Source organism: Anabrus simplex, chromosome 6 (genome assembly GCF_040414725.1).
Source record: "Anabrus simplex isolate iqAnaSimp1 chromosome 6, ASM4041472v1, whole genome shotgun sequence".
In the NCBI taxonomy this organism is placed as follows: Eukaryota; Metazoa; Arthropoda; class Insecta; order Orthoptera; family Tettigoniidae; genus Anabrus; species Anabrus simplex.
The window spans coordinates 343,494,984-343,522,132 of NC_090270.1; the positions used below are offsets into that span (position 1 = coordinate 343,494,984).

Sequence of the window (27,149 nt, forward strand, 5' to 3'; positions counted from 1 at the left end):
CAATATAGGATCAACAACAATATTAAGCTATTATGGTTAAGTTTATCAACACCTGGTAAGTGTTAGAAGCCTTATTTGGAGCAAGGATGTCCCTCAGAGAAGCAAAAGAGTGGTATACAGGACGTGCTATGTATCTATTCTGACATATGCAGCAGAAACTTGGGTAATGAGGCAGAGAGCAGTGACTAGGATAAAGGCAAGTGAAAATAAATTTCTGAGAAGCAGGATAGGAGTGACAGGAATGGATAAGATGAGAAACGAGAAGGTTAGAGATACAGTAAAAGAAGAGTTAGAACAGGATAGACTTAGATGGTATTGACACATGAAGAGAATGACAGAGGAAAAGATATCCACGAGGATGCATGAAATGGAAATAACAGGAATACGACCAAGAGACAGGTGAATAAAAGGAGTGGAAGAGTGTGTTCAGAGAAGAGGAGAGGACTGAGAGAGATGTGGTGTGAAGACAAGAGGAGATGGAGAGACTTACCTGGACAACAGCTGGAAACTGCAGATGATGATGATCATGATGATCATGATGATCATGATGACAATGATGGTTTACACTAAAGGAACTGTTTTAATAAGACCTTACCAATTTTAAAATTTGCATTTTTCATCTCTAACAGTGTCTTCCTTCAATTTCCCTTTCTACAATATATTCATTGGATGTCTTTAAGTAGGTTTACATAAATTTGTTATGTTTGCCTAAAGTTTCAGCAAGTTGACTACTGAGTGGGAAGGAATATTGCCTTCACACTTTTGTCATAATATCATATTCTGTTTCAATCAATAACTACAATCAATCAATACTGATCTGCATTTAGGGCAGTGCTCAGGTGGCAGATTCCCTATCTGTTTTTTTCCAAGCCTTTTTTTTAATGATTTCAAAGAAATTAGAAATTTATTAAATATCTTTCTCAGTAAATTATTCCAATTTCTGACTCCCCTTCCTATAAACGAATATTTGCCCCCAATTTGTTCTCTTGAATTCTAACTTCATCTTCATATTGTTATCTTCCCCACTTTTAAAGACACCACTCAAACTTATTCGTCTACTAACGTCATTCCACGCCATCTCTCCACTGACAGCTCAGAATATACCACTTATATAAGAAATAACAAAGGTATTTTTAATGTTCCACCTTTTCAATACAACACACTGTTCTGTGGTTAAATTTATAAAACAGCTATATACATAGATTAATGGTACATGTTTCACCCTTACTAGAGGGCATCCTCAGCCTTTTGTCAAACCTAAAATGCTAAATTTGAATATACAATAAAAATGTGAGAAAAGATAATTAACATTGTAAGGCTCAATTAGAATACAAAGTCACTTGTCATGTGGACAACATTAAATTAAAGCATGTGATGATAAAATGGATTAAAAATCAACGTCAGTCTAAAACTCGATCTTCTTCTTTCCATAACATGTGGTACTTGCATATTTTCGAGCATGTACTTCCAATATAGTGACCAAAGAATCTTTCGCATAGTTAAAATTTGTGTTCAGATTGAATAAAAATGAGCATTTGTACAAAATATAATTTTGCGTGAGTCGTGAAATCCGTATTTGGAGCGTCGTAAATGATAATGGTTGAGAATTCAAAGTTGTCATTAGAGACGTATAAAATAAGACATAAGCTGAAGTTGTTGTTAAAAACGATCTGAAAGGTGAAATGTAGATGAGGACGTGGTTGCATTGGACGTAAGGCCCTTCGTAGAGAATATTTCTTAGTTGAATGAGATGCCGTTTCTTTGTATGTGTAGATGTTATATACGTCCTCCCGTTATAGCTGTACTAGCTTGTCTGTTGGTTCTGGTTCTCTTTTTCTTTTTATATGAATTTTAATATCTTCATAAATTCGCCAATTTCTAATTTGCTAAGACTGCTATGCTTACAGATACAGAAGCAGAACCAACAGACAAGCTACTACAGCTACAATGGGAGGACGTATATAACATCTACACATTCATAGAAACAGCGTCCCATTCAACTAACAAATATTCTCTAGGAAGGGCCTTACATCCAATACAACCACGTCCTCATCTACATTTCACCTTTTAGATCATTTTTAACAACAACTTCAGTTTATGTCTTATTTTATACGTCTCTAATGACAACTTTGAATTCTCAACCATTATTATTTACAACGCTCCAAATACGGATTTCACGACTCACACAAAACATGCTCATTTTTATTCAATTTGGACACAAATTTTAACTATGGGAAAGATTCTTTGGGCACTATATTGGGACTACATGCTCGAAAATATGTAAGTACCACATGGAAAGAAGAAGATCGAGTTTTAAACTCAGAAGCATAGTTTTAGACTGACGTTGATTTTTAATCCATTTTATCATCACATGTTTTAATTTAATGTTGTCCACATGACAAGTGACTTTGTATTCTAATTGAGCCTTACAATGTTAATTGTCTTTTCTCACATTTTTATTGTATATTCAAGTTTAGCATTTTAGGTTTGACAAAATGCTGAGGATGCCCTCTAGTAAGGGTGAAACATGTACCATTAATCTATGTATATAGCTGTTTTATAAATTTAACCACAGGACAGTGTGTTGTATTGAAAACGTGGAACATTAAAAATACCTTTGTTATTCCTTATATGAATAACTTTCAATACAGAAAAAATCATGAGTATAATAACTTGTAATATACTACTTAGTCAAGCAGCTCGTTTTCTTTCTCACAAGTCTTCCCAGACCAAACTTTGCAACATTTTTGAAATGCTACTCTTTTGTTGGAAATCATCCAGAACAAATCAAGCTGCTTTTCTTTGGATTTTTTCCAGTTCTTGAATCAAGTAATCCTGGTAAGGGTCCCATACACTGGAACCATACTCTAGTTGGGGCCTTACCAGAGACTTATATGCTCTTTCCTTTACATCCTTACTACAACCCCTAAATACCCTCATAACCATGTGCAGAGATCTGTTCCCTTTATTTACAATCCCACTTATGTGATTACCCCAATGAAGATCTTTCCTTATATTAACACCTAAGTACTTACAGTGATCCCCATAATGAACTTTCACCTCATCAGTGCAGTAATTAAAACAGAGAGAACTTTTCCTATTTGTGAAACTCACAACCTGACTTTCAACGCTGTTTATCACCATACCATTGCCTGCCGTCCATCTCACAATATTAACGCGGTCATTTTGCAGTTCCTCACAATCTTGTAACTTATTTATTACTCTGTACAGAATAACATCATCTGCAAAAATCCTTATCTCTGATTCCACTTGTTAACACATATCACTGATATACATAAGAAAACATAAAGGTCCAATAATACTGCCTTGAGGAATTCCCCTCTCAATTATTACAGGGTCAGATAAAGCTTCGCCTACTCTAATTCTCTGAGATCTATTTTCTAGAAATATAGCAACCCATTAAACTTTTTCCTGACCTGTATCATCATATAAGAATGTACCGCTGAAAGTAATGTGACAGTTGCTACATTGCCCGAGTTGTCATTATTTATTATGTTCTTAACAATAATAATAATAATAATAATAATAATAATAATAATAATAATAATGTTATTTTCTTTACGTCCCACTAACTACTTTTACAGTTTTGGGAGACGCCGAGGTGCCAGAATTTAGTCCTGCAAGAGTTCTTTTATGTGCCAGCAAATATACCGACACGAGGCTGACATATTTGAGCACCTTCAAATACCACCGGACTGAGCCAGGATCGAACCTGCCAAGTAGAAGTCAAAGGAAGCAAGATGAACATTTGAAGCACACCTCTCCCCCACTTTTTTTAACAAGTTGCTTTACATTCCACCGACACAGATAGGTCTTATGGCGACGATGGAATAGGAAAGAGCTAGGAGTGGGAAGGAAGTGTCTGTGGCTTTAATTAAGGTATTAGCTCCAGCATTTGCCTGGTGTGAAAATTGGAAACCATGAAAATCCATCTTTAGGGCTGCCGACAGCAGAGTTCGAACCAACTATCTCCCGAATAGTGGATACTGGCCGCATTTAAGCGACTGTAGATATCGAGCTCGGTGAAGCCCCTAGAAGGTGCAATGCAAGCACTGAGGGATTTAATACCCATGACAAAGGAGGACGATAAAAAATATGTTTTCACAAAGAGTATCAATGCTCAAATGACGAAACTTCCCGAAGAGCTCGTAATAGGACTGATGAGCGACAGTCAGGCACTGGTTTTTGCAAAAAGGACAGAAGATTGGTTGAGCTGAAAAGACAGTCTTCTGTAGGCCTGTTAAATAATGTTCAGCCAAACCAGTATTTTGCGACTATTCTTCCAGAAGTGGCAGAAGATTCTGTACCATTGTTTTATGATAACCTTGTCATGAAGTAACTACATAGGCTAACATTGAATAAAGGATTTGTCAGTATTATTATTATTATTATTATTATTATTATTATTATTATTATTATTATTATTATTATTATTATTATTATTATTATTATTATTATTATTATTATTATTATTATTATTATTATTATTATTATTATTATTATTATTGTACCGGGCGGTACACCTCTACTCCGGTCATTTAAAAGTTGCGCCAGTTGAAATTCCTCTTCTGGTGGAAATCTGAACTTTATCTACTCTATTGATTTTCTCGTTTCTCAGAAGATGTCACCACTTGGAAATTTTTGAGTTTGTGAACTGTGTCATTTTTGATGTGTCTTTGTTTCGCTTGAAGTAAGAAGTGTGAACTTTCTCTTCTAGAGGACACTACTGAAGAATTACGATAGTGCAACCTAGTGCGAAATCAAAGAACTATTTTGTTGGAGAAATTTTTATTTCAAGAGTTTGTTCTTTGTTAAATTTCTTTCTGTCGTGGTTTAAGTTGGCTGTATACCCCTCTTGTTCCCCTTATTTTGGATCTAGCCAATCCCGAATTTCTTTAATTAATTTTCCACCAATAATGTGTTTCTTCTTCCTCTATGTAGGGGTTTCTTTTCCCTAGCCAATAAAAACTTTGAGGGAGGGTGTTTTATTTCCCCTAACGCCTAGAATCTTCCGCGAGAGGATATAAACTGCTGATTTTAGGGTCTCCAGGCCACTTCTGTTCCATCTTTCAGTGTATTAAGTACATAGCAGGAGGCGGGAAGCGCCTTTTTCTTCTTCAGCCGTTCAACACCAGGTAATGGCCTATTAATAACTTCTTTTCTTGCTAGGTCGGCAGTTTAACACTCGCGGCGGGTTCGAAGCATTTCCATCATGTAACCTTTTCCTAAAATGTAATTACTCTTTTCATCTTTTCTTGTAAAGCTACATATTGGGATAGAGAGTGCTAACCCTCTCGAGCTCCCACTCACATTTGTTTTGAGGTGAACGTATTTTCTCAAACTATTCTTCGTTTATGTAATGTAAAGTGTTCTTCTCTAAGTCACCTCTGTAGTATGGGATTAGCCCTTGCGTTAGCGGCCCAGAGCCAGATTAGGTTTTAAAAACAAAGTGTATTAGGAGTGCAAGATCGCCTCCTCTCAAATTGTTATTTTAGAGGTCATGTAATCAACCTTCTTTTCATGTAATAGACCTCAGTAGGTTGGGTATTTTACCCCTGTGAATACGTCCTTAGAGGACAGCTTGAAGGTAGAGTTTGGTGTGGCCTTGTGATAGGCTTACAATTTTGAGAGCGGATCGCTCTTTGAAATTTGTTTCTGTATGCCTCGTGCAGGCTTTATGTGTAATGTTTGGAGCCAGTGCTCCTGGGCATGAATGGGGTTTTCTGCCCCTTGGCTAAAATTTTTTTTTGGAGTAAGGCGGGGCTGATTGCCCGAGAGTTATGAAGTAAGGGCACTGAGCCCGAATCCAGTAATATTGTACCTACATTTTTGCTACTCTGTACCTGTTATGATTGTTATCTCTTGTTTTTGAAAAGAAAATATAACCTAGTTAAATTTTAAATTAATTTTACATTGCACGTTAATTTCGTAGCTTGAAACCCATTCACACCCGCACCTTCTTTCACCTCTACCTACCACGGATATCTCCGTAACAAGTGGTAGCAGAGCGCGGTTGAATGGGTCTCAATTTAGCCCCTTTTGACGGCTAAACATTGCTTTGATTCGAACTCTAATAATTTTCTCAGTTGCTGGAATTTTTTGAGTTTTTCAAAATTGTTCTGTCATCATGCCCGGCCCTCGCGATGTTCTCCTCCTTAACTACTTGCGCAAAGAGGAGTTGATATACGAGTTAACTATCAGAAATGTGCAATCTGGAGGCACGGTTGCAATCGACACCAACAAGCTTAGAGAGTCCCTTGATTTGCCCATTTCCATCCCCAATTTGGGAGAGAAAGAAATTGATGACTCTCTTTCCACGATCGTCGAGAATATTACCGGGCTAGCATCTGTAGTCAGCTTTTTTGATGAAAACGATCCGTCTCCTAATCAAATTAAGCGTGTGCAAGGCAGGCTGTATCACTTTGCAAATAGAGTTAATGATCTGTTGTCTCTAAAGGTGAATGACGTTCAGAGGAAGGACGCTAATACGCTCCTTGAAACTATTTCTGAATTGTCTAATAAGGTCACTCGATTGCTAACCGGCGAAGTTCCTCCCAAAACTGATCAACCCGCCACGGTGAATGTAGGTAACGAGGAAGAGCCTCCTCAGGGAGAAGTCAATAGGATAACCGTTGCTGCTCAAACTATCTCTGCCCCATCGAACAACGAATCTGAACGCCGTGCGTCATTGGGTAACATCCGCTCTGAATTAACTTCTTTGCCATTGAAACCTTTAACGACTATGTCACCTGGGTTCAGTAGCTTGCCTCATCCATTGGCAATGTTGCTTAGAGGTATCTCTAAGTTTTCCGTCAACACCACCAGTGATGTAATTTCATTTTTAAGATTTCTAGTGGAATTTCAGGATCATGCTCTTGTTTTTTCTCTTTCGCCATGTCAAATTTTGCAAATTATCTATCCGTATGCTATTGGTATTCTCTCTGATAAAATCGTAAGAGCCATTGCCGAGCAATCATCTATTGAGGATTTCCATGCCCATTTGCTAGCTAACTTCATCCCGGCTAGGGCCAGGTCCTCCCTGATTCAGAAGTACTATTACCGTGTACAGCGCTTGGATGAAAACTTGGCCGATTTCATTCAAGATATCAAATTCTACACTAGGGTGTTTGCTCTGCACTTTCCTGAAGATCAGATTGTGCAGGCTATTGTAGAAGGTATTTCGCCATCCTACAGGTCACATTTGTGTTTCGCGGCGTGTCCGCAAACCTTCTCTGAACTTGAAGCATTGGCCGTCTCAGCGGAAGCAGTTAGATACGCCGATTCTTTGCGTGTCGCGAAAGAACCCCCGCCTTCCTTTAGTAACACTCGGCCTCCACCTCGCCGACCAGTCAATCCCCGTAAATGTTATGCTTGCGGGTCGCCTGACCATCTGCGGAATAAGTGTCCTCTGATCAAGTCAAGTGGGACAAGGAATGGAGCAGGGTTATCACAAGGCTGTTTTAAGTGTGGGGCCTTCTCACATATCGCCAAGAATTGCCCAAACTCAAATAGCACCCCCTCCTGCTCAACTTCTGGTGCAAATTCCAGCTATGCCAATAATAAAAAGTGACTAGTGGCGTCGGCTGAGCCGACTAATCCATCTTCCCGAGACTTAGCCCCTAGTAAACAGGTTGTAAATGCAGAGAACGACCAGCCTTCAAATTCATCTTTTGAATGCCCTAAAGAGTGTCTTAGGATTGCGGCGGATACCCCCGCACCTGTTCCTTTTCTTAAGATTGAGTTAAATAACGAGCCTATAACAGCTCTCTTAGATTCAGGCAGTGTTTGTTCCATTATTTCGGCTGATTGGTATTCTAAATTGAAATCTGTTTGTAAACTCCCTGACTATGACTCATCTCCTGTTAAATATGTTTCGGCTAATTCATCTCCATTAGAAATTCTAGGTTCCTTACATGTCAAAATTCGGGTTTTTAAATTTACATGGAAGATCAAATTGTTTGTGGCCAAGCGTTTGTCTTGCCCCATCATATTGGGAGCGGACTTCATTTCTCACACTGGTCTTGTGCTCGATCTCCAGAGCAGGTCGTGCACTTTCAAATTTGCGTCCAATTGTAGAATTCCCTTGTTAAAGTGTAATTCTGTATCATGTTCATCTATTTCGCCTACCCAGGATGAGATGTTGTTAGACCTTAGACATCTACCTGAGGAGCAGGCTGATAGTATTCGGAAACTGTGTCAGTCGTTTCCCGAGGTGTTCTCTGATACTCTTGGTGTTACTGACCTTATTGAATACAAAATTGAGGTCACGGATTCGATTCCTGTCCGTTTTCCACCGTATAGGCTATCTCCACCTAAAATGAAGGCTCTGAAAGAAATCATCGATCAGATGTTGAAGGATGGTATTATTAGGCCCTCTAAGTCAGCGTATTCTCCGCCTATTTTTCTAGTCCCGAAACCCCAAGGAGGCTTCAGGCCTGTCATTGATTACAGGGCTCTCAATCGGAAGGTGGTGTTGCAATCCGTGCCCCTTCCCGACCTTCATTCTTGTTTTTCATGGTTTCGTAAGGCCAAGTTCTTCACGATCTTGGATTTGAATCAGGCCTACAACCAAATTCCCCTTGCCGAAGAGTCTAAACATCTTACAGCGTTTGCCACGGACTGGAATTTATATGAATACAACCGCGTGCCTTTCGGGCTCCCCACGGGGGCAGCTGTGCTCACTAGGCTACTAGATAGGGTCTTTTCCGACATCAAATTTGAGTACTTATATCACTACTTGGATGATGTCGTCGTATTTTCCGAAACCTTTGAAGAACATCTATATCATTTGCGAGAAGTTCTCAATCGCCTTCGTAAGGCTGGGTTAACTGTTAAGTTGTCCAAGGTTGCCTTTGCTAAGCCCTCTATGTCATTCCTAGGGCATATTGTGTCACCTGGTGGTGTAGCAGTCGATCATTCTAGAACACAGGCCATCCGTGATTTTAAACCTCCCAAGGACATTAAAGGTATCGCCAGGTTCATTGGCATGGTGAATTTCTTCAGGAAGTTCATTCCTAATTTTGCTAATAGAGCGGCGCCCTTAAACCTTCTCCGTAGGAAAGGCATCAAATTCGAGTGGGGACCGTCTCAACAAGCCGCTTTTGAAGACCTTAAATTAGCTCTCTGTAATGCCCCTGTACTTGCTATGCCTGATTTCTCGAAGAAATTCATCGTCCAAACCGACGCGTCGTCGTCGGCGGTAGCTGCAGTCCTTCTTCAAGAGACTGAACTAGGGAGGCGCCCCATCGCCTATGCATCTAGGACTCTCTCGGCTCAAGAAGCAAAGTACTCCATATATGAGCTTGAAGGTTTGGCAGTTTTATTTGCCTTAGAAAAGTTCCGTCTCTATCTGGAACATGTCAAATTCGACTTGGAGACAGATAATCAAGCCTTAAGCTGGGTCTTAGGTAGGCCGCGTCGTACTGGTCGTATAGCCCGTTGGGCCATCCGTATTTCTGCCTTCCAATTCGATGTACGACATATCAGAGGTACTGAAAATGTTGTTGCTGATGGACTCAGCCGTATGTTTTCTAACGACGTCGAGACCCATGAACCTGTCGACAGTTCATCACCTTCCGAGTCCATTCTATCTGAGGTTAATGCCATCCTAACCGATGCTCCCATGCTCTTTAGGGATATCGAGAAATACCAACGTGAAGATCCGACGCTGGGTCCGATAATGGAAACCCTTTCTTCTGGGGAACATGTCGTCCCTTATGTTCTGAGGAATGGTGTTTTATGTTGCCCATCGAGGCATGATAAGATGATGAAGGTTGTCGTGCCAGCGGTTCTTGTGCCTATGATCTTCAAGTATTATCATGAGACCCCATTAGGAGGGCATCTTGGAATCTTTAAAACCCGTGAAAAAATTCGTGAAATGTTCATTTGGAAAGGTATGGACGGTGAAATCCGTGAACTTGTAAAAGCTTGTAAATCTTGTTTGCTTAGTAAACCCACCATGTCCACCAAGGTAGGCCTTTTGTCTTCGCATCAAGCGTCGCGCCCCATGGAACGCCTGTATATCGATTATGTTGGACCCTTCCCCCAGTCAAAGGGTAATGCTAACAAGTTCATCTTTGTGTGCGTAGATGGCTTTACTAGATTTTCTTGGTTATTTCCGACTAAGCTGGCTACCGCTCAGTCCACCATTACTTGCCTAAATTCTATTTTTGCTTCTTTTGGTCCGTGCCAATACATTGTATCTGATAATGCTAAAGCTTTTACATCAAATCTGTTTCGTAAATTCTGTTTTGACTTGTCCATCTCTCATGTAACTACATCTGCTTATTACCCTCAACCATCTCTGGCTGAACGGGTTAACCGTAATCTCAGGTCCGCACTTATTGCCTATCATCATGAAGATCATTCTAGGTGGGACACGTCCCTGCATGGGTTAGCTTTTGCTTTGAATTCGGCGGTTCATGAATCACACAAATTTACTCCAGCTTCTTTGATGTTTAAGTTCGTTCCCAACACGCCGCTCTCTAACCTCTGGTCTCTGAATGACATTCTGCCCGAGACAATAGATCCGGACAACATTAAAGATCTTTGGAAGAAGGCTAAAGCCAATCTTAAAGTATCTCATGAAAAGGTTAGGGAAAGGTATGATCGTGGACGGAGACCCACCACTTTGAAGGTAGGTGACCAGGTTATGGTCAAAAATTTTGTTCCCGCGGGCAAGCTTGCCCCCAGATTTCATGGGCCTTGTATCATTCTCGATTTTCTTACGCCGGTTACCTTATTGCTAAGTAACCCAGCCACCGAGAGGATATTTAGAGTTCACCTGTCCCAGGTGAAACCGGTGTAATTTCTGTGTTAACTTGCTTCATACTATTTTGAAAGGATATGAAGGTTATATTTTTTTTTTGAGTTTCACTTTTAAGGCATTCTGCCCCTTCTGTAATATTTTGGTTTTAGATGTAAGCCTTGTGTAAAACCTGCTCCGACCCGTTAAACTGCCATCCTGTTCTTGCCACGGCCATTACCACGCTCCCGTCTCCTGCTCCACCTTACACTGTGGCTTCATAATAGTAAATGCCATGGATATCTACACGCCGCTGGCCCCTCAACCTCTCCACAAGCCTGTACCCTCAAAGAAGATGATTGTCCAACACAATTCTGCCGCCTAGCTTTAATGTTTCAGCGCCCCCGCAGCCGCGCAGCGCCGTGCAGCGACTGGGGAGGGGGATGGGCCCCCTCCTCTCCAGCGAGGACGACATGTGCACGGCGAGCCGGAGCTCTCCTCCCGGCCAAGGCTGATGTGCGGCGCACGACCTGCTACATGCCCGCAGCCTGTATCTGTTCACCGCGGGCGCGGCGTACTTCAACACCTCTGCTCCCCTCATAGTGCGGGCGAGCGGTATCTCAGGGTACTTGAGGGGTCCGAGCGGCCTCCGTTGGACGCAAGCTGCAACGGCCGGTCTGGCCATCCGACTCAATCTACATCAACTACATGGACAGTCACCATAAGCAATAACTACACTTGGGAATTCAACAACAATATTTGGTGGACATTGAAAAATTTTTCTTCACCTTTAAGTATTAAAAGTTTATCTTCAGAAATTCAAATTCTACAAACATAAAGACTTTCATTCACCTGCAACAACAACATTTTGAAACTGAATTAGGAAATCTTGTAAATGCTACTGCAAACTATCTTCGCATTCACATTAAAACTTGGACCTTACTTTCAATCAAAAGTTATGCTCTTCTGTGTTACCCCTTGGAGGAACTTTTGGGGGGGGGAGGTCTGTACCGGGCGGTACACCTCTACTCCGGTCATTTAAAAGTTGCGCCAGTTGAAATTCCTCTTCTGGTGGAAATCTGAACTTTATCTACTCTATTGATTTTCTCGTTTCTCAGAAGATGTCACCACTCGGAAATTTTTGAGTTTGTGAACTGTGTCATTTTTGATGTGTCTTTGTTTCGCTTGAAGTAAGAAGTGTGAACTTTCTCTTCTAGAGGACACTACTGAAGAATTACGATAGTGCAACCTAGTGCGAAATCAAAGAACTATTTTGTTGGAGAAATTTTTATTTCAAGAGTTTGTTCTTTGTTAAATTTCTTTCTGTCGTGGTTTAAGTTGGCTGTATACCCCTCTTGTTCCCCTTATTTTGGATCTAGCCAATCCCGAATTTCTTTAATTAATTTTCCACCAATAATGTGTTTCTTCTTCCTCTATGTAGGGGTTTCTTTTCCCTAGCCAATAAAAACTTTGAGGGAGGGTGTTTTATTTCCCCTAACGCCTAGAATCTTCCGCGAGAGGATATAAACTGCTGATTTTAGGGTCTCCAGGCCACTTCTGTTCCATCTTTCAGTGTATTAAGTACATAGCAGGAGGCGGGAAGCGCCTTTTTCTTCTTCAGCCGTTCAACACCAGGTAATGGCCTATTAATAACTTCTTTTCTTGCTAGGTCGGCAGTTTAACACTCGCGGCGGGTTCGAAGCATTTCCATCATGTAACCTTTTCCTAAAATGTAATTACTCTTTTCATCTTTTCTTGTAAAGCTACATATTGGGATAGAGAGTGCTAACCCTCTCGAGCTCCCACTCACATTTGTTTTGAGGTGAACGTATTTTCTCAAACTATTCTTCGTTTATGTAATGTAAAGTGTTCTTCTCTAAGTCACCTCTGTAGTATGGGATTAGCCCTTGCGTTAGCGGCCCAGAGCCAGATTAGGTTTTAAAAACAAAGTGTATTAGGAGTGCAAGATCGCCTCCTCTCAAATTGTTATTTTAGAGGTCATGTAATCAACCTTCTTTTCATGTAATAGACCTCAGTAGGTTGGGTATTTTACCCCTGTGAATACGTCCTTAGAGGACAGCTTGAAGGTAGAGTTTGGTGTGGCCTTGTGATAGGCTTACAATTTTGAGAGCGGATCGCTCTTTGAAATTTGTTTCTGTATGCCTCGTGCAGGCTTTATGTGTAATGTTTGGAGCCAGTGCTCCTGGGCATGAATGGGGTTTTCTGCCCCTTGGCTAAAATTTTTTTTTGGAGTAAGGCGGGGCTGATTGCCCGAGAGTTATGAAGTAAGGGCACTGAGCCCGAATCCAGTAATATTGTACCTACATTTTTGCTACTCTGTACCTGTTATGATTGTTATCTCTTGTTTTTGAAAAGAAAATATAACCTAGTTAAATTTTAAATTAATTTTACATTGCACGTTAATTTCGTAGCTTGAAACCCATTCACACCCGCACCTTCTTTCACCTCTACCTACCACGGATATCTCCGTAACAAGTGGTAGCAGAGCGCGGTTGAATGGGTCTCAATTTAGCCCCTTTTGACGGCTAAACATTGCTTTGATTCGAACTCTAATAATTTTCTCAGTTGCTGGAATTTTTTGAGTTTTTCAAAATTGTTCTGTCATCATGCCCGGCCCTCGCGATGTTCTCCTCCTTAACTACTTGCGCAAAGAGGAGTTGATATACGAGTTAACTATCAGAAATGTGCAATCTGGAGGCACGGTTGCAATCGACACCAACAAGCTTAGAGAGTCCCTTGATTTGCCCATTTCCATCCCCAATTTGGGAGAGAAAGAAATTGATGACTCTCTTTCCACGATCGTCGAGAATATTACCGGGCTAGCATCTGTAGTCAGCTTTTTTGATGAAAACGATCCGTCTCCTAATCAAATTAAGCGTGTGCAAGGCAGGCTGTATCACTTTGCAAATAGAGTTAATGATCTGTTGTCTCTAAAGGTGAATGACGTTCAGAGGAAGGACGCTAATACGCTCCTTGAAACTATTTCTGAATTGTCTAATAAGGTCACTCGATTGCTAACCGGCGAAGTTCCTCCCAAAACTGATCAACCCGCCACGGTGAATGTAGGTAACGAGGAAGAGCCTCCTCAGGGAGAAGTCAATAGGATAACCGTTGCTGCTCAAACTATCTCTGCCCCATCGAACAACGAATCTGAACGCCGTGCGTCATTGGGTAACATCCGCTCTGAATTAACTTCTTTGCCATTGAAACCTTTAACGACTATGTCACCTGGGTTCAGTAGCTTGCCTCATCCATTGGCAATGTTGCTTAGAGGTATCTCTAAGTTTTCCGTCAACACCACCAGTGATGTAATTTCATTTTTAAGATTTCTAGTGGAATTTCAGGATCATGCTCTTGTTTTTTCTCTTTCGCCATGTCAAATTTTGCAAATTATCTATCCGTATGCTATTGGTATTCTCTCTGATAAAATCGTAAGAGCCATTGCCGAGCAATCATCTATTGAGGATTTCCATGCCCATTTGCTAGCTAACTTCATCCCGGCTAGGGCCAGGTCCTCCCTGATTCAGAAGTACTATTACCGTGTACAGCGCTTGGATGAAAACTTGGCCGATTTCATTCAAGATATCAAATTCTACACTAGGGTGTTTGCTCTGCACTTTCCTGAAGATCAGATTGTGCAGGCTATTGTAGAAGGTATTTCGCCATCCTACAGGTCACATTTGTGTTTCGCGGCGTGTCCGCAAACCTTCTCTGAACTTGAAGCATTGGCCGTCTCAGCGGAAGCAGTTAGATACGCCGATTCTTTGCGTGTCGCGAAAGAACCCCCGCCTTCCTTTAGTAACACTCGGCCTCCACCTCGCCGACCAGTCAATCCCCGTAAATGTTATGCTTGCGGGTCGCCTGACCATCTGCGGAATAAGTGTCCTCTGATCAAGTCAAGTGGGACAAGGAATGGAGCAGGGTTATCACAAGGCTGTTTTAAGTGTGGGGCCTTCTCACATATCGCCAAGAATTGCCCAAACTCAAATAGCACCCCCTCCTGCTCAACTTCTGGTGCAAATTCCAGCTATGCCAATAATAAAAAGTGACTAGTGGCGTCGGCTGAGCCGACTAATCCATCTTCCCGAGACTTAGCCCCTAGTAAACAGGTTGTAAATGCAGAGAACGACCAGCCTTCAAATTCATCTTTTGAATGCCCTAAAGAGTGTCTTAGGATTGCGGCGGATACCCCCGCACCTGTTCCTTTTCTTAAGATTGAGTTAAATAACGAGCCTATAACAGCTCTCTTAGATTCAGGCAGTGTTTGTTCCATTATTTCGGCTGATTGGTATTCTAAATTGAAATCTGTTTGTAAACTCCCTGACTATGACTCATCTCCTGTTAAATATGTTTCGGCTAATTCATCTCCATTAGAAATTCTAGGTTCCTTACATGTCAAAATTCGGGTTTTTAAATTTACATGGAAGATCAAATTGTTTGTGGCCAAGCGTTTGTCTTGCCCCATCATATTGGGAGCGGACTTCATTTCTCACACTGGTCTTGTGCTCGATCTCCAGAGCAGGTCGTGCACTTTCAAATTTGCGTCCAATTGTAGAATTCCCTTGTTAAAGTGTAATTCTGTATCATGTTCATCTATTTCGCCTACCCAGGATGAGATGTTGTTAGACCTTAGACATCTACCTGAGGAGCAGGCTGATAGTATTCGGAAACTGTGTCAGTCGTTTCCCGAGGTGTTCTCTGATACTCTTGGTGTTACTGACCTTATTGAATACAAAATTGAGGTCACGGATTCGATTCCTGTCCGTTTTCCACCGTATAGGCTATCTCCACCTAAAATGAAGGCTCTGAAAGAAATCATCGATCAGATGTTGAAGGATGGTATTATTAGGCCCTCTAAGTCAGCGTATTCTCCGCCTATTTTTCTAGTCCCGAAACCCCAAGGAGGCTTCAGGCCTGTCATTGATTACAGGGCTCTCAATCGGAAGGTGGTGTTGCAATCCGTGCCCCTTCCCGACCTTCATTCTTGTTTTTCATGGTTTCGTAAGGCCAAGTTCTTCACGATCTTGGATTTGAATCAGGCCTACAACCAAATTCCCCTTGCCGAAGAGTCTAAACATCTTACAGCGTTTGCCACGGACTGGAATTTATATGAATACAACCGCGTGCCTTTCGGGCTCCCCACGGGGGCAGCTGTGCTCACTAGGCTACTAGATAGGGTCTTTTCCGACATCAAATTTGAGTACTTATATCACTACTTGGATGATGTCGTCGTATTTTCCGAAACCTTTGAAGAACATCTATATCATTTGCGAGAAGTTCTCAATCGCCTTCGTAAGGCTGGGTTAACTGTTAAGTTGTCCAAGGTTGCCTTTGCTAAGCCCTCTATGTCATTCCTAGGGCATATTGTGTCACCTGGTGGTGTAGCAGTCGATCATTCTAGAACACAGGCCATCCGTGATTTTAAACCTCCCAAGGACATTAAAGGTATCGCCAGGTTCATTGGCATGGTGAATTTCTTCAGGAAGTTCATTCCTAATTTTGCTAATAGAGCGGCGCCCTTAAACCTTCTCCGTAGGAAAGGCATCAAATTCGAGTGGGGACCGTCTCAACAAGCCGCTTTTGAAGACCTTAAATTAGCTCTCTGTAATGCCCCTGTACTTGCTATGCCTGATTTCTCGAAGAAATTCATCGTCCAAACCGACGCGTCGTCGTCGGCGGTAGCTGCAGTCCTTCTTCAAGAGACTGAACTAGGGAGGCGCCCCATCGCCTATGCATCTAGGACTCTCTCGGCTCAAGAAGCAAAGTACTCCATATATGAGCTTGAAGGTTTGGCAGTTTTATTTGCCTTAGAAAAGTTCCGTCTCTATCTGGAACATGTCAAATTCGACTTGGAGACAGATAATCAAGCCTTAAGCTGGGTCTTAGGTAGGCCGCGTCGTACTGGTCGTATAGCCCGTTGGGCCATCCGTATTTCTGCCTTCCAATTCGATGTACGACATATCAGAGGTACTGAAAATGTTGTTGCTGATGGACTCAGCCGTATGTTTTCTAACGACGTCGAGACCCATGAACCTGTCGACAGTTCATCACCTTCCGAGTCCATTCTATCTGAGGTTAATGCCATCCTAACCGATGCTCCCATGCTCTTTAGGGATATCGAGAAATACCAACGTGAAGATCCGACGCTGGGTCCGATAATGGAAACCCTTTCTTCTGGGGAACATGTCGTCCCTTATGTTCTGAGGAATGGTGTTTTATGTTGCCCATCGAGGCATGATAAGATGATGAAGGTTGTCGTGCCAGCGGTTCTTGTGCCTATGATCTTCAAGTATTATCATGAGACCCCATTAGGAGGGCATCTTGGAATCTTTAAAACCCGTGAAAAAATTCGTGAAATGTTCATTTGGAAAGGTATGGACGGTGAAATCCGTGAACTTGTAAAAGCTTGTAAATCTTGTTTGCTTAGTAAACCCACCATGTCCACCAAGGTAGGCCTTTTGTCTTCGCATCAAGCGTCGCGCCCCATGGAACGCCTGTATATCGATTATGTTGGACCCTTCCCCCAGTCAAAGGGTAATGCTAACAAGTTCATCTTTGTGTGCGTAGATGGCTTTACTAGATTTTCTTGGTTATTTCCGACTAAGCTGGCTACCGCTCAGTCCACCATTACTTGCCTAAATTCTATTTTTGCTTCTTTTGGTCCGTGCCAATACATTGTATCTGATAATGCTAAAGCTTTTACATCAAATCTGTTTCGTAAATTCTGTTTTGACTTGTCCATCTCTCATGTAACTACATCTGCTTATTACCCTCAACCATCTCTGGCTGAACGGGTTAACCGTAATCTCAGGTCCGCACTTATTGCCTATCATCATGAAGATCATTCTAGGTGGGACACGTCCCTGCATGGGTTAGCTTTTGCTTTGAATTCGGCGGTTCATGAATCACACAAATTTACTCCAGCTTCTTTGATGTTTAAGTTCGTTCCCAACACGCCGCTCTCTAACCTCTGGTCTCTGAATGACATTCTGCCCGAGACAATAGATCCGGACAACATTAAAGATCTTTGGAAGAAGGCTAAAGCCAATCTTAAAGTATCTCATGAAAAGGTTAGGGAAAGGTATGATCGTGGACGGAGACCCACCACTTTGAAGGTAGGTGACCAGGTTATGGTCAAAAATTTTGTTCCCGCGGGCAAGCTTGCCCCCAGATTTCATGGGCCTTGTATCATTCTCGATTTTCTTACGCCGGTTACCTTATTGCTAAGTAACCCAGCCACCGAGAGGATATTTAGAGTTCACCTGTCCCAGGTGAAACCGGTGTAATTTCTGTGTTAACTTGCTTCATACTATTTTGAAAGGATATGAAGGTTATATTTTTTTTTTGAGTTTCACTTTTAAGGCATTCTGCCCCTTCTGTAATATTTTGGTTTTAGATGTAAGCCTTGTGTAAAACCTGCTCCGACCCGTTAAACTGCCATCCTGTTCTTGCCACGGCCATTACCACGCTCCCGTCTCCTGCTCCACCTTACACTGTGGCTTCATAATAGTAAATGCCATGGATATCTACACGCCGCTGGCCCCTCAACCTCTCCACAAGCCTGTACCCTCAAAGAAGATGATTGTCCAACACAATTCTGCCGCCTAGCTTTAATGTTTCAGCGCCCCCGCAGCCGCGCAGCGCCGTGCAGCGACTGGGGAGGGGGATGGGCCCCCTCCTCTCCAGCGAGGACGACATGTGCACGGCGAGCCGGAGCTCTCCTCCCGGCCAAGGCTGATGTGCGGCGCACGACCTGCTACATGCCCGCAGCCTGTATCTGTTCACCGCGGGCGCGGCGTACTTCAACACCTCTGCTCCCCTCATAGTGCGGGCGAGCGGTATCTCAGGGTACTTGAGGGGTCCGAGCGGCCTCCGTTGGACGCAAGCTGCAACGGCCGGTCTGGCCATCCGACTCAATCTACATCAACTACATGGACAGTCACCATAAGCAATAACTACACTTGGGAATTCAACAACAATATTTGGTGGACATTGAAAAATTTTTCTTCACCTTTAAGTATTAAAAGTTTATCTTCAGAAATTCAAATTCTACAAACATAAAGACTTTCATTCACCTGCAACAACAACATTTTGAAACTGAATTAGGAAATCTTGTAAATGCTACTGCAAACTATCTTCGCATTCACATTAAAACTTGGACCTTACTTTCAATCAAAAGTTATGCTCTTCTGTGTTACCCCTTGGAGGAACTTTTGGGGGGGGGAGGTCTGTACCGGGCGGTACACCTCTACTCCGGTCATTTAAAAGTTGCGCCAGTTGAAATTCCTCTTCTGGTGGAAATCTGAACTTTATCTACTCTATTGATTTTCTCGTTTCTCAGAAGATGTCACCACTCGGAAATTTTTGAGTTTGTGAACTGTGTCATTTTTGATGTGTCTTTGTTTCGCTTGAAGTAAGAAGTGTGAACTTTCTCTTCTAGAGGACACTACTGAAGAATTACGATAGTGCAACCTAGTGCGAAATCAAAGAACTATTTTGTTGGAGAAATTTTTATTTCAAGAGTTTGTTCTTTGTTAAATTTCTTTCTGTCGTGGTTTAAGTTGGCTGTATACCCCTCTTGTTCCCCTTATTTTGGATCTAGCCAATCCCGAATTTCTTTAATTAATTTTCCACCAATAATGTGTTTCTTCTTCCTCTATGTAGGGGTTTCTTTTCCCTAGCCAATAAAAACTTTGAGGGAGGGTGTTTTATTTCCCCTAACGCCTAGAATCTTCCGCGAGAGGATATAAACTGCTGATTTTAGGGTCTCCAGGCCACTTCTGTTCCATCTTTCAGTGTATTAAGTACATAGCAGGAGGCGGGAAGCGCCTTTTTCTTCTTCAGCCGTTCAACACCAGGTAATGGCCTATTAATAACTTCTTTTCTTGCTAGGTCGGCAGTTTAACACTCGCGGCGGGTTCGAAGCATTTCCATCATGTAACCTTTTCCTAAAATGTAATTACTCTTTTCATCTTTTCTTGTAAAGCTACATATTGGGATAGAGAGTGCTAACCCTCTCGAGCTCCCACTCACATTTGTTTTGAGGTGAACGTATTTTCTCAAACTATTCTTCGTTTATGTAATGTAAAGTGTTCTTCTCTAAGTCACCTCTGTAGTATGGGATTAGCCCTTGCGTTAGCGGCCCAGAGCCAGATTAGGTTTTAAAAACAAAGTGTATTAGGAGTGCAAGATCGCCTCCTCTCAAATTGTTATTTTAGAGGTCATGTAATCAACCTTCTTTTCATGTAATAGACCTCAGTAGGTTGGGTATTTTACCCCTGTGAATACGTCCTTAGAGGACAGCTTGAAGGTAGAGTTTGGTGTGGCCTTGTGATAGGCTTACAATTTTGAGAGCGGATCGCTCTTTGAAATTTGTTTCTGTATGCCTCGTGCAGGCTTTATGTGTAATGTTTGGAGCCAGTGCTCCTGGGCATGAATGGGGTTTTCTGCCCCTTGGCTAAAATTTTTTTTTGGAGTAAGGCGGGGCTGATTGCCCGAGAGTTATGAAGTAAGGGCACTGAGCCCGAATCCAGTAATATTGTACCTACATTTTTGCTACTCTGTACCTGTTATGATTGTTATCTCTTGTTTTTGAAAAGAAAATATAACCTAGTTAAATTTTAAATTAATTTTACATTGCACGTTAATTTCGTAGCTTGAAACCCATTCACACCCGCACCTTCTTTCACCTCTACCTACCACGGATATCTCCGTAACAATTATTATTATTATTATTATTATTATTATTATTATTATTATTATTATTATTATTCCTTTCTTAATCCATTTACCCTCCAGGGTTGGCTTTTCCATCGGACTGAGCGAGGGATCCCACCTCTACCGCCTCAAGGGCAGTGTCCTGGAGCATGAGACTTTGGGTCGGGGGATTAAACTGGGGAAGAGGACCAGTACCTCGCCCAGACGGTCTCATCTGCTATGCTGAACAGAAGCCTTGTGTAAAGATGGGAAGATTAAAAGGGTCAGACAAGAAAGAGGGAAGGGAACAACCATGGCCGTAAGTTAGGTACCATCCTGGTATTTCCCCGAAGAAGAAGTGGGAAACCAGAGAAAACCACTTAGAGGATGGCTGAAGTGGGAATCTAATCCCCCCCTCCCCCTTTCTACTCAGTTGTCCTCCCGAGGTTGTGTGGAACCCGTTCCAGCCCTCGTACCACTTTTCAAATTTCGTGGCAGAGCCAGGAATCGAACCCGGGCCTCCAAGGGAGGCAGTTAATCACACTAACCACTACAGCACAGAAGCGGACATTATTATTATTATTATTATTATTATTATTATTATTATTATTATTATTATTATTATTATTATTAATGTCCCTATCTTAATATATTTCTCTAATGCTGCGTAGATGGCATCACAAACCTCTGGAACAAATATGAAATGGTATTCTTTGGCACACGGCACAAGAACTGTAGGGACGAGTATGAATCACCACTTGTTATCTTTAATTTCAGCTCCGGTGATAATGCTTCTCGCATTACAGAACGGGTATCTTGCTTCTTTACAGGCATTTGTAACTTTTCCGAGTAAGAAACTGTATTGTTCCGGAGTCACTCGTAAATGATTGCGGACGCTAGCTTTTGAGGGTCTTCTACTACTATCTCCTTCAATAGTGGCAATTTGGAACTAGAAGTGGGGGGCCAAGGTACACACAACGAAATGTGGTATATAGCAGTCGGGAGAGGAGGAGGGGTATGTATACACCAAAACTGGAAATATAGTTGTAAAATGGTAAGTTTTTGATGCTCTCTGAGCGAATTTCGACAGTAAGGTAAAGGTTTTACAGTTTACCAACTTAAGTGCCGTATTTTTTAAAATTCATACTACGGTATAAAAAAATTCACCGAAGGAACAATAGTTAATACACTTATAACACGTTTAGAAACTAACAGACATTAGAAAACACTGCCGCGCGGCAAGCGGGTAAATCATACCTCACTGTCCATGCTTGGTAAAAAAACATACCCCTGCTACCTCCCTCACAGCACATGCAAAGTTTCCACTACTTGCTGCGGCGCTATACAAATCGGTTAGCGGCGACGAACGACATTTTGTGCGTATTTCCGCTAATAATGAAGGCCCTGGGAGGAGTGGAAGGTAAAGGCTTCCACCATTGTTAACCGCGGCACGTTATGGGGTCGAGTGGTTAGCTCTACGCCCGGCCGCCTTTACCCCCAGGAATTAACCTGGTACTCATTTTTGGTGTAGGCTAAGTGAATCTCAGGGCCAGATGCACTTCCGGAAGTGGAAATCTCGTTTCTTAAATTTTACGACTTCCTGGCGGGGATTCGAACCCACGTCCTTCCGGGCGAACCGTGCACTCCTTTACCCCTCGGCCAGGCAGCCCCTATTTGTAAATCTATATAAATAAAATCGTAACGACAGTGTGTCTGTACATTGACTATTTTGGCGTTTCCGTACAGTTATTCGTTTCAGGTATAATAATGACCATCTGCACATTTTTTTTTGCTTTGGTGTCTGTTTGTCTGTTTGTCTATAACTTGAAAAACAACTCGATAGTCTATATTTCTACCAAACTTTATATTTAGAATCCACCTGTCCTTCGGTAGGTTTTAGGGCTAATACTGTTTCTAAATCTCTGAACTAAATGGGGGTTTATACGAAACCGAAACCGTGATTTTGCTCCCCCACAAAATATACACAACCAAACTTAATGGAAATCAACTTCTAAACCTTTTTTTCTCATATTTCATATTTCATCATTTCAGTACGAGGATTAATAAGGGAGATATCATTAGCGGACCGTTTATCGATACAAGTCCCACCATACTTAACTCAAGAGCGGGTGCGTGTAAAGCGTATTTCTTATGACTGGAAAACTACTGGAGATATTTCAACCAAACTTCATATTTAGCATCCACCTGTCCAAAGGGAAGTTTTCAGGTCCATACCATGTCAAATTCCCGGAATTGCCTGGGGGTTTATAGGGAATCGGAACAGTGATTTTACTCTCCCACGGTATATACAAAGCCAGCCTGACTGGAAATCGACCAATCATGATGGAAATCCACTTCTAAAACTTTTTTTCTCATGCGCATTGTTTCGATAGGAGGATTAATAAGGGAGATATCATGAACGGTCGGTTTTGCAGGCTAAGTCCAGCTTATCTATATAAATAAAATCGTAACGACTGTCTGTCTGTACCTTGACTATTTTAGCGAAATTTTTGTAGTTATCCGTTTCGGGTGTTATAATGACCATCTGCATATGTGTTAGCTTTAGTTTCCTGAAAGCCCTCATTTTAACCCCCACCCCCTTTCCCCCAAAGCAAGATCGAGGCACAATCTGCCAGCCGAGCTAGAAAATTGAAATTTGGCAGAATCACACTTCTTAGCCTGTAATCGACGGAAAGCTTCCAAGATCTTTAAATATTTCATTTTTTTACCCCCGAAAAATATCGGAATATTAAGGCACTTTAAGGGTATTTCACGGTAAACGGTAAGTCGTATCACAAAACGGATGGCGCAATCTCAGTTCAATTTGGAGTGACCTACATCTTTGGTCCTATGACATTTCGTCGTATCTCTGTTCGTTATATGTTAGATTTGTCTCTATTTCTCGATTAAACCTACACTTTGCTCTTTGTACACGTATAATTCGCAGTTAGAATCACTTATACAAAAGATAGAATCATCTAATTCTACACGAACATTGGCCCACCCGGTATCCATACGTGAGCCGAATTCTATGTTTGTAGCTGTCACATTAGTACCCAAAAGTAATAATACACTGTGAGAAAACCTTACCCAAATTTCACCCCATTCAACGTTTCTAACTCAATTTTACCCATAAATAGATGAGACAAGAGAAAATATCTTAAGATCAGCAATTTAGACCACTAAATGACGCGTCTTATGGTTCAATCCGTTTGTCGATATGATGTATCGTTTAGCAGCAGTTAATATATAAATGAAGGTTTGCAATATACAGTAGTAAACATGCATATACCGGTAATTCGTATGTCGATTTGTATATATTCATTGAAGTTGATTTGTAGCGATGTAGAAAGGGTGTGTTTGCCATTATAATGAATATTTTACATCGATAATGACTCTCAACAGGAGGGCATCTGCTACTGTAATCATTACTCTCCACATCGACTTTGACTGGCAGTAGGAATGGGATCCTTCTTCAACTCTTTTGTAACTAACATTAGTAAGGAGGGACTACTATTGTAATTAATAATTCCCTTCTCGATTTGACTGACATAAGTCAAGGGAGCATGTAATTTTGTTCAAAACTCCCCCAACCGAGTGTGTTTGGGAGCAGGCAAGTGTGCCCTCCATTGTAAACAAATTCATCCATCTAAAGCGTGACTGGCATTAGGCATAATGGCCTTAACATTATAAAGCAAACTCACCAACTCGGTGTGACTAACATTAAGAAAAAGGGCCTCTTATTATAATGATAACAGCAGTACTCAATTTTGACTGCCAGTAGGGAAAGTGCCTGCCATTATAATAAAATATCCTCAATTGTAATCTGTCTGGAAGTAGGAAAGCGGCCTGACATTGTAACGAAAACTTGCCAAATCGATTGGGACAGCGTAGTAGGTAGGTAATGCGGGCCTCCCATTATAATGAAAACTTACCTACTCGATTGTGAATGGCAGTAGGCAAGTGAGCCTGCCGTTATCATCACAATTACGCAACTCGCACTTTACATTGGAAGCAACGTATGGGAACCTCCCCCTGCTGTTTCTGGATAATGCTAAGAAACATGCAATTTTAAAAAAAATCTTATTCACTGCATGTACAGTAATTTACTTCGATATCCGTATACAATGTACAATACCGTGGTGAAGCACAGGTACATTTGCTAATAATTCCTATAATTCCTAGTTCAGTCAATCAGTCGCTACTGATCTGCATTTAGGGCAGTTCCCTATCTGTTGTTTTCCTAGCCTTTTCTTACATGGTTGCAAAGAAATTGGAAATTAATTGAACATCTCCCTTGGTAAGTTATTCCAATCCCTAACTCCCCTCCCTATAGACGAATATTTACCCCAATTTGTCCTCTTGAATTCCAACTTTATCTTCATATTGTGATATTTCCTACTCTTAAAGACACCACTCAAACTTATTCGTCTACTAATGTCATTCCACGCCATCTCTCCACTGACAGCTCGGAACATACCACTTAGTCAAGCAGCTCGTCTCCTTTCTCCCAAGTCTTCCCAGCCCAAACTTTGCAATATTTTTGTAAGTTTACTCTTGTGTCGGAAATCACCCAGAACAAATCGGGCTGCTTTTCTTAGGATTTTTTTCCAGTTCTTGAATCAAGTAATCCCGGTGAGGGTCCCATAGATTGGAATCATACTCTATTTGGGGTCTTACATGAGACTCCTACTAAAATGGAATAAAAATGTAATGCCGCCCCCGCCCCCCGCCAATCGCCACTACTGATCTCCATCAGTAATGTTGCAGAGCATCCTTCTCTTTATCCATGATCTAGTCAAACTCGTTTTAGATACCCTTCTTTCATTTTTCTAAGTCAGTATAGTAACATCTCTGCGACTACTCTAGCTGCTGCAATAACTTGAACATCCATTTAAACAAATAGTACTGAAAAAAAAACACGACAATTTTCATGCAATGACTTGTGTCTCCATGTAAACACTTCCTATGCAATTACTTTCATAAAATAAGTTTCATGAAATGAGTTGCGAAATCTAGTGTCGTCGTGTAAACTAGCCTTAAATGAAAATGAAAACCTACAACCTGTTTTCCAGTCAGTAACCGGGTCAGAGATGGAATTAATGAAGCCCCCATCTTGCGGCGAGGATAGGAACTGTGCCGGCTGCCGAAGCCTGTCGCAATCCTCTGGGGCAATAATTAATGACTGACAGATGAAGTGAAATGATAATGGAGAGTGTTGCTGGAACGAAAGCTGACAGGAAAAACCGGAGTACACGAAGAAAAATCTGTCCCGCCACCGCTTTGTCCAGCACAAATTTCTCATGCAGTGACTGGGATTTGAACCATGGTACCCAGCGGTTAGAGGCTGCCTGAGACACGGCGGCTGCGCCAAGTTCTTCGAGTACCGTAGTCAAAGTTATTCTGGTAATTAGTGGTGTATCGAATGCCTAACTACCTAGAAATAGGTCAGTGACTATCATCTCAATTACGCTAGTTTCCCTTTTTATAGGTACTGCATCTACAATCACATGTTTCTTTTAAAGTTTCGCGAGATTGGCTAGGCGAGGACCGCAGGTTCGCTTGACGCGCTTTTTTAGCGACATGCACTGACAAGCACAACACAGGTTTCTTTTTCGCTTCTATCCAATTCGTTAGCTCACGCTCCCAAGCCGAAGATTACGGCGTGTATCTTCGTACCGTTATCCTACTGAAAGTTATCTCGCTTTCCCCTCTACCTCTTCTTGCGTTCACCGCCAGCTGACTCTTCACTCAACGAGCGCTGTGGAAGGATCACCTGTGATCGCGGTTAGCTTCGCAACAATGCACAAGTATGTGCTATTCCTTCTCTTTCTCAAGGGTAAGCTGCAAGCCACTTTGTGATTTCTAAAAAATGTTTAGTAGGAGTTATTAAAATGTAAAATTCCACTGTGCACATACTTAAACGTTATTTCTCTCACCTTCTATGATGAAAAGAATAATATGAAAGTAAATTAAGTGATCAGGACTGGATTTCACATCATAACTCCAAGCCTGGCAGATTACAGTATTTTGATTTAAAACACATTTTAAACTAGCACAAATTTTAAGAATGACTTTAGAAGATACCCTCGTTAAAAGCTGTTTCAAGACGTTAGAGCAGAGGCGTAACGTTCGGCGGGTCCGGCCCTTTAATGGTTAGTCCACACCAAAATAGCTGTTTGTGAGGTTACAATTGATAGGGTCAGGAAGAAGAAAATACTTACAGCTGCAGCTTTCATTATTTTAGAGAAAAGCGCAGACGCGAAGTGTGGCAAAGAAAAATACTGGAAAGGCGAGTAGAATTAAGTTTGGAAAGAACACTTATGTCAGAACCTTTCATTCATGATGCAGCAGGCTTTCAAAATTCTCTTGAGAATGCTCCCACATGAGTTTCAATTCTTGTTGACAGTAATTGGGTCTGAAATTGCAAGTAATGATACAGATTATCGGAAAGCCGGCTCCACTAATGACAGGCTTCTTATTTTTTCAAGATAGGCTATAACTTTAAAGATTCCTACCAACTGGCGACATTTCACTTATATATCTAAGAGTATCAAAACAAGCAATTTCAGTTATTGTGTCTGAGGTGTTTGAAGTTTTATACAACAATATAAAGTAATTGGTAAAGGTACGTACGAAATAAAGAAAATCTTCATTTAACCTGTTT

The 27,149-nt window shown here is 41.6% G+C and overlaps 2 protein-coding genes across 2 annotated transcripts in view; one reads left to right on the forward strand and one right to left on the reverse strand.

Annotated features, from left to right (window-relative positions):
• Positions 1 to 27,149, reverse strand: part of Gbeta76C (guanine nucleotide-binding protein subunit beta-2) — a 211,895-nt gene that overhangs the window by 97,747 nt on the left and 86,999 nt on the right. The gene's annotated exons all lie outside the window — the stretch shown is intronic.
• Positions 26,248 to 27,149, forward strand: part of Plod (procollagen lysyl hydroxylase) — a 243,681-nt gene continuing 242,779 nt past the window's right edge. Inside the window, exon 1 of the mRNA XM_067148905.2 lies at positions 26,248 to 26,321. Coding sequence (XP_067005006.2) covers positions 26,285 to 26,321 — 37 coding nt within the window. The 5' untranslated portion in view covers positions 26,248 to 26,284. The remainder of the gene's footprint in view (positions 26,322 to 27,149) is intronic.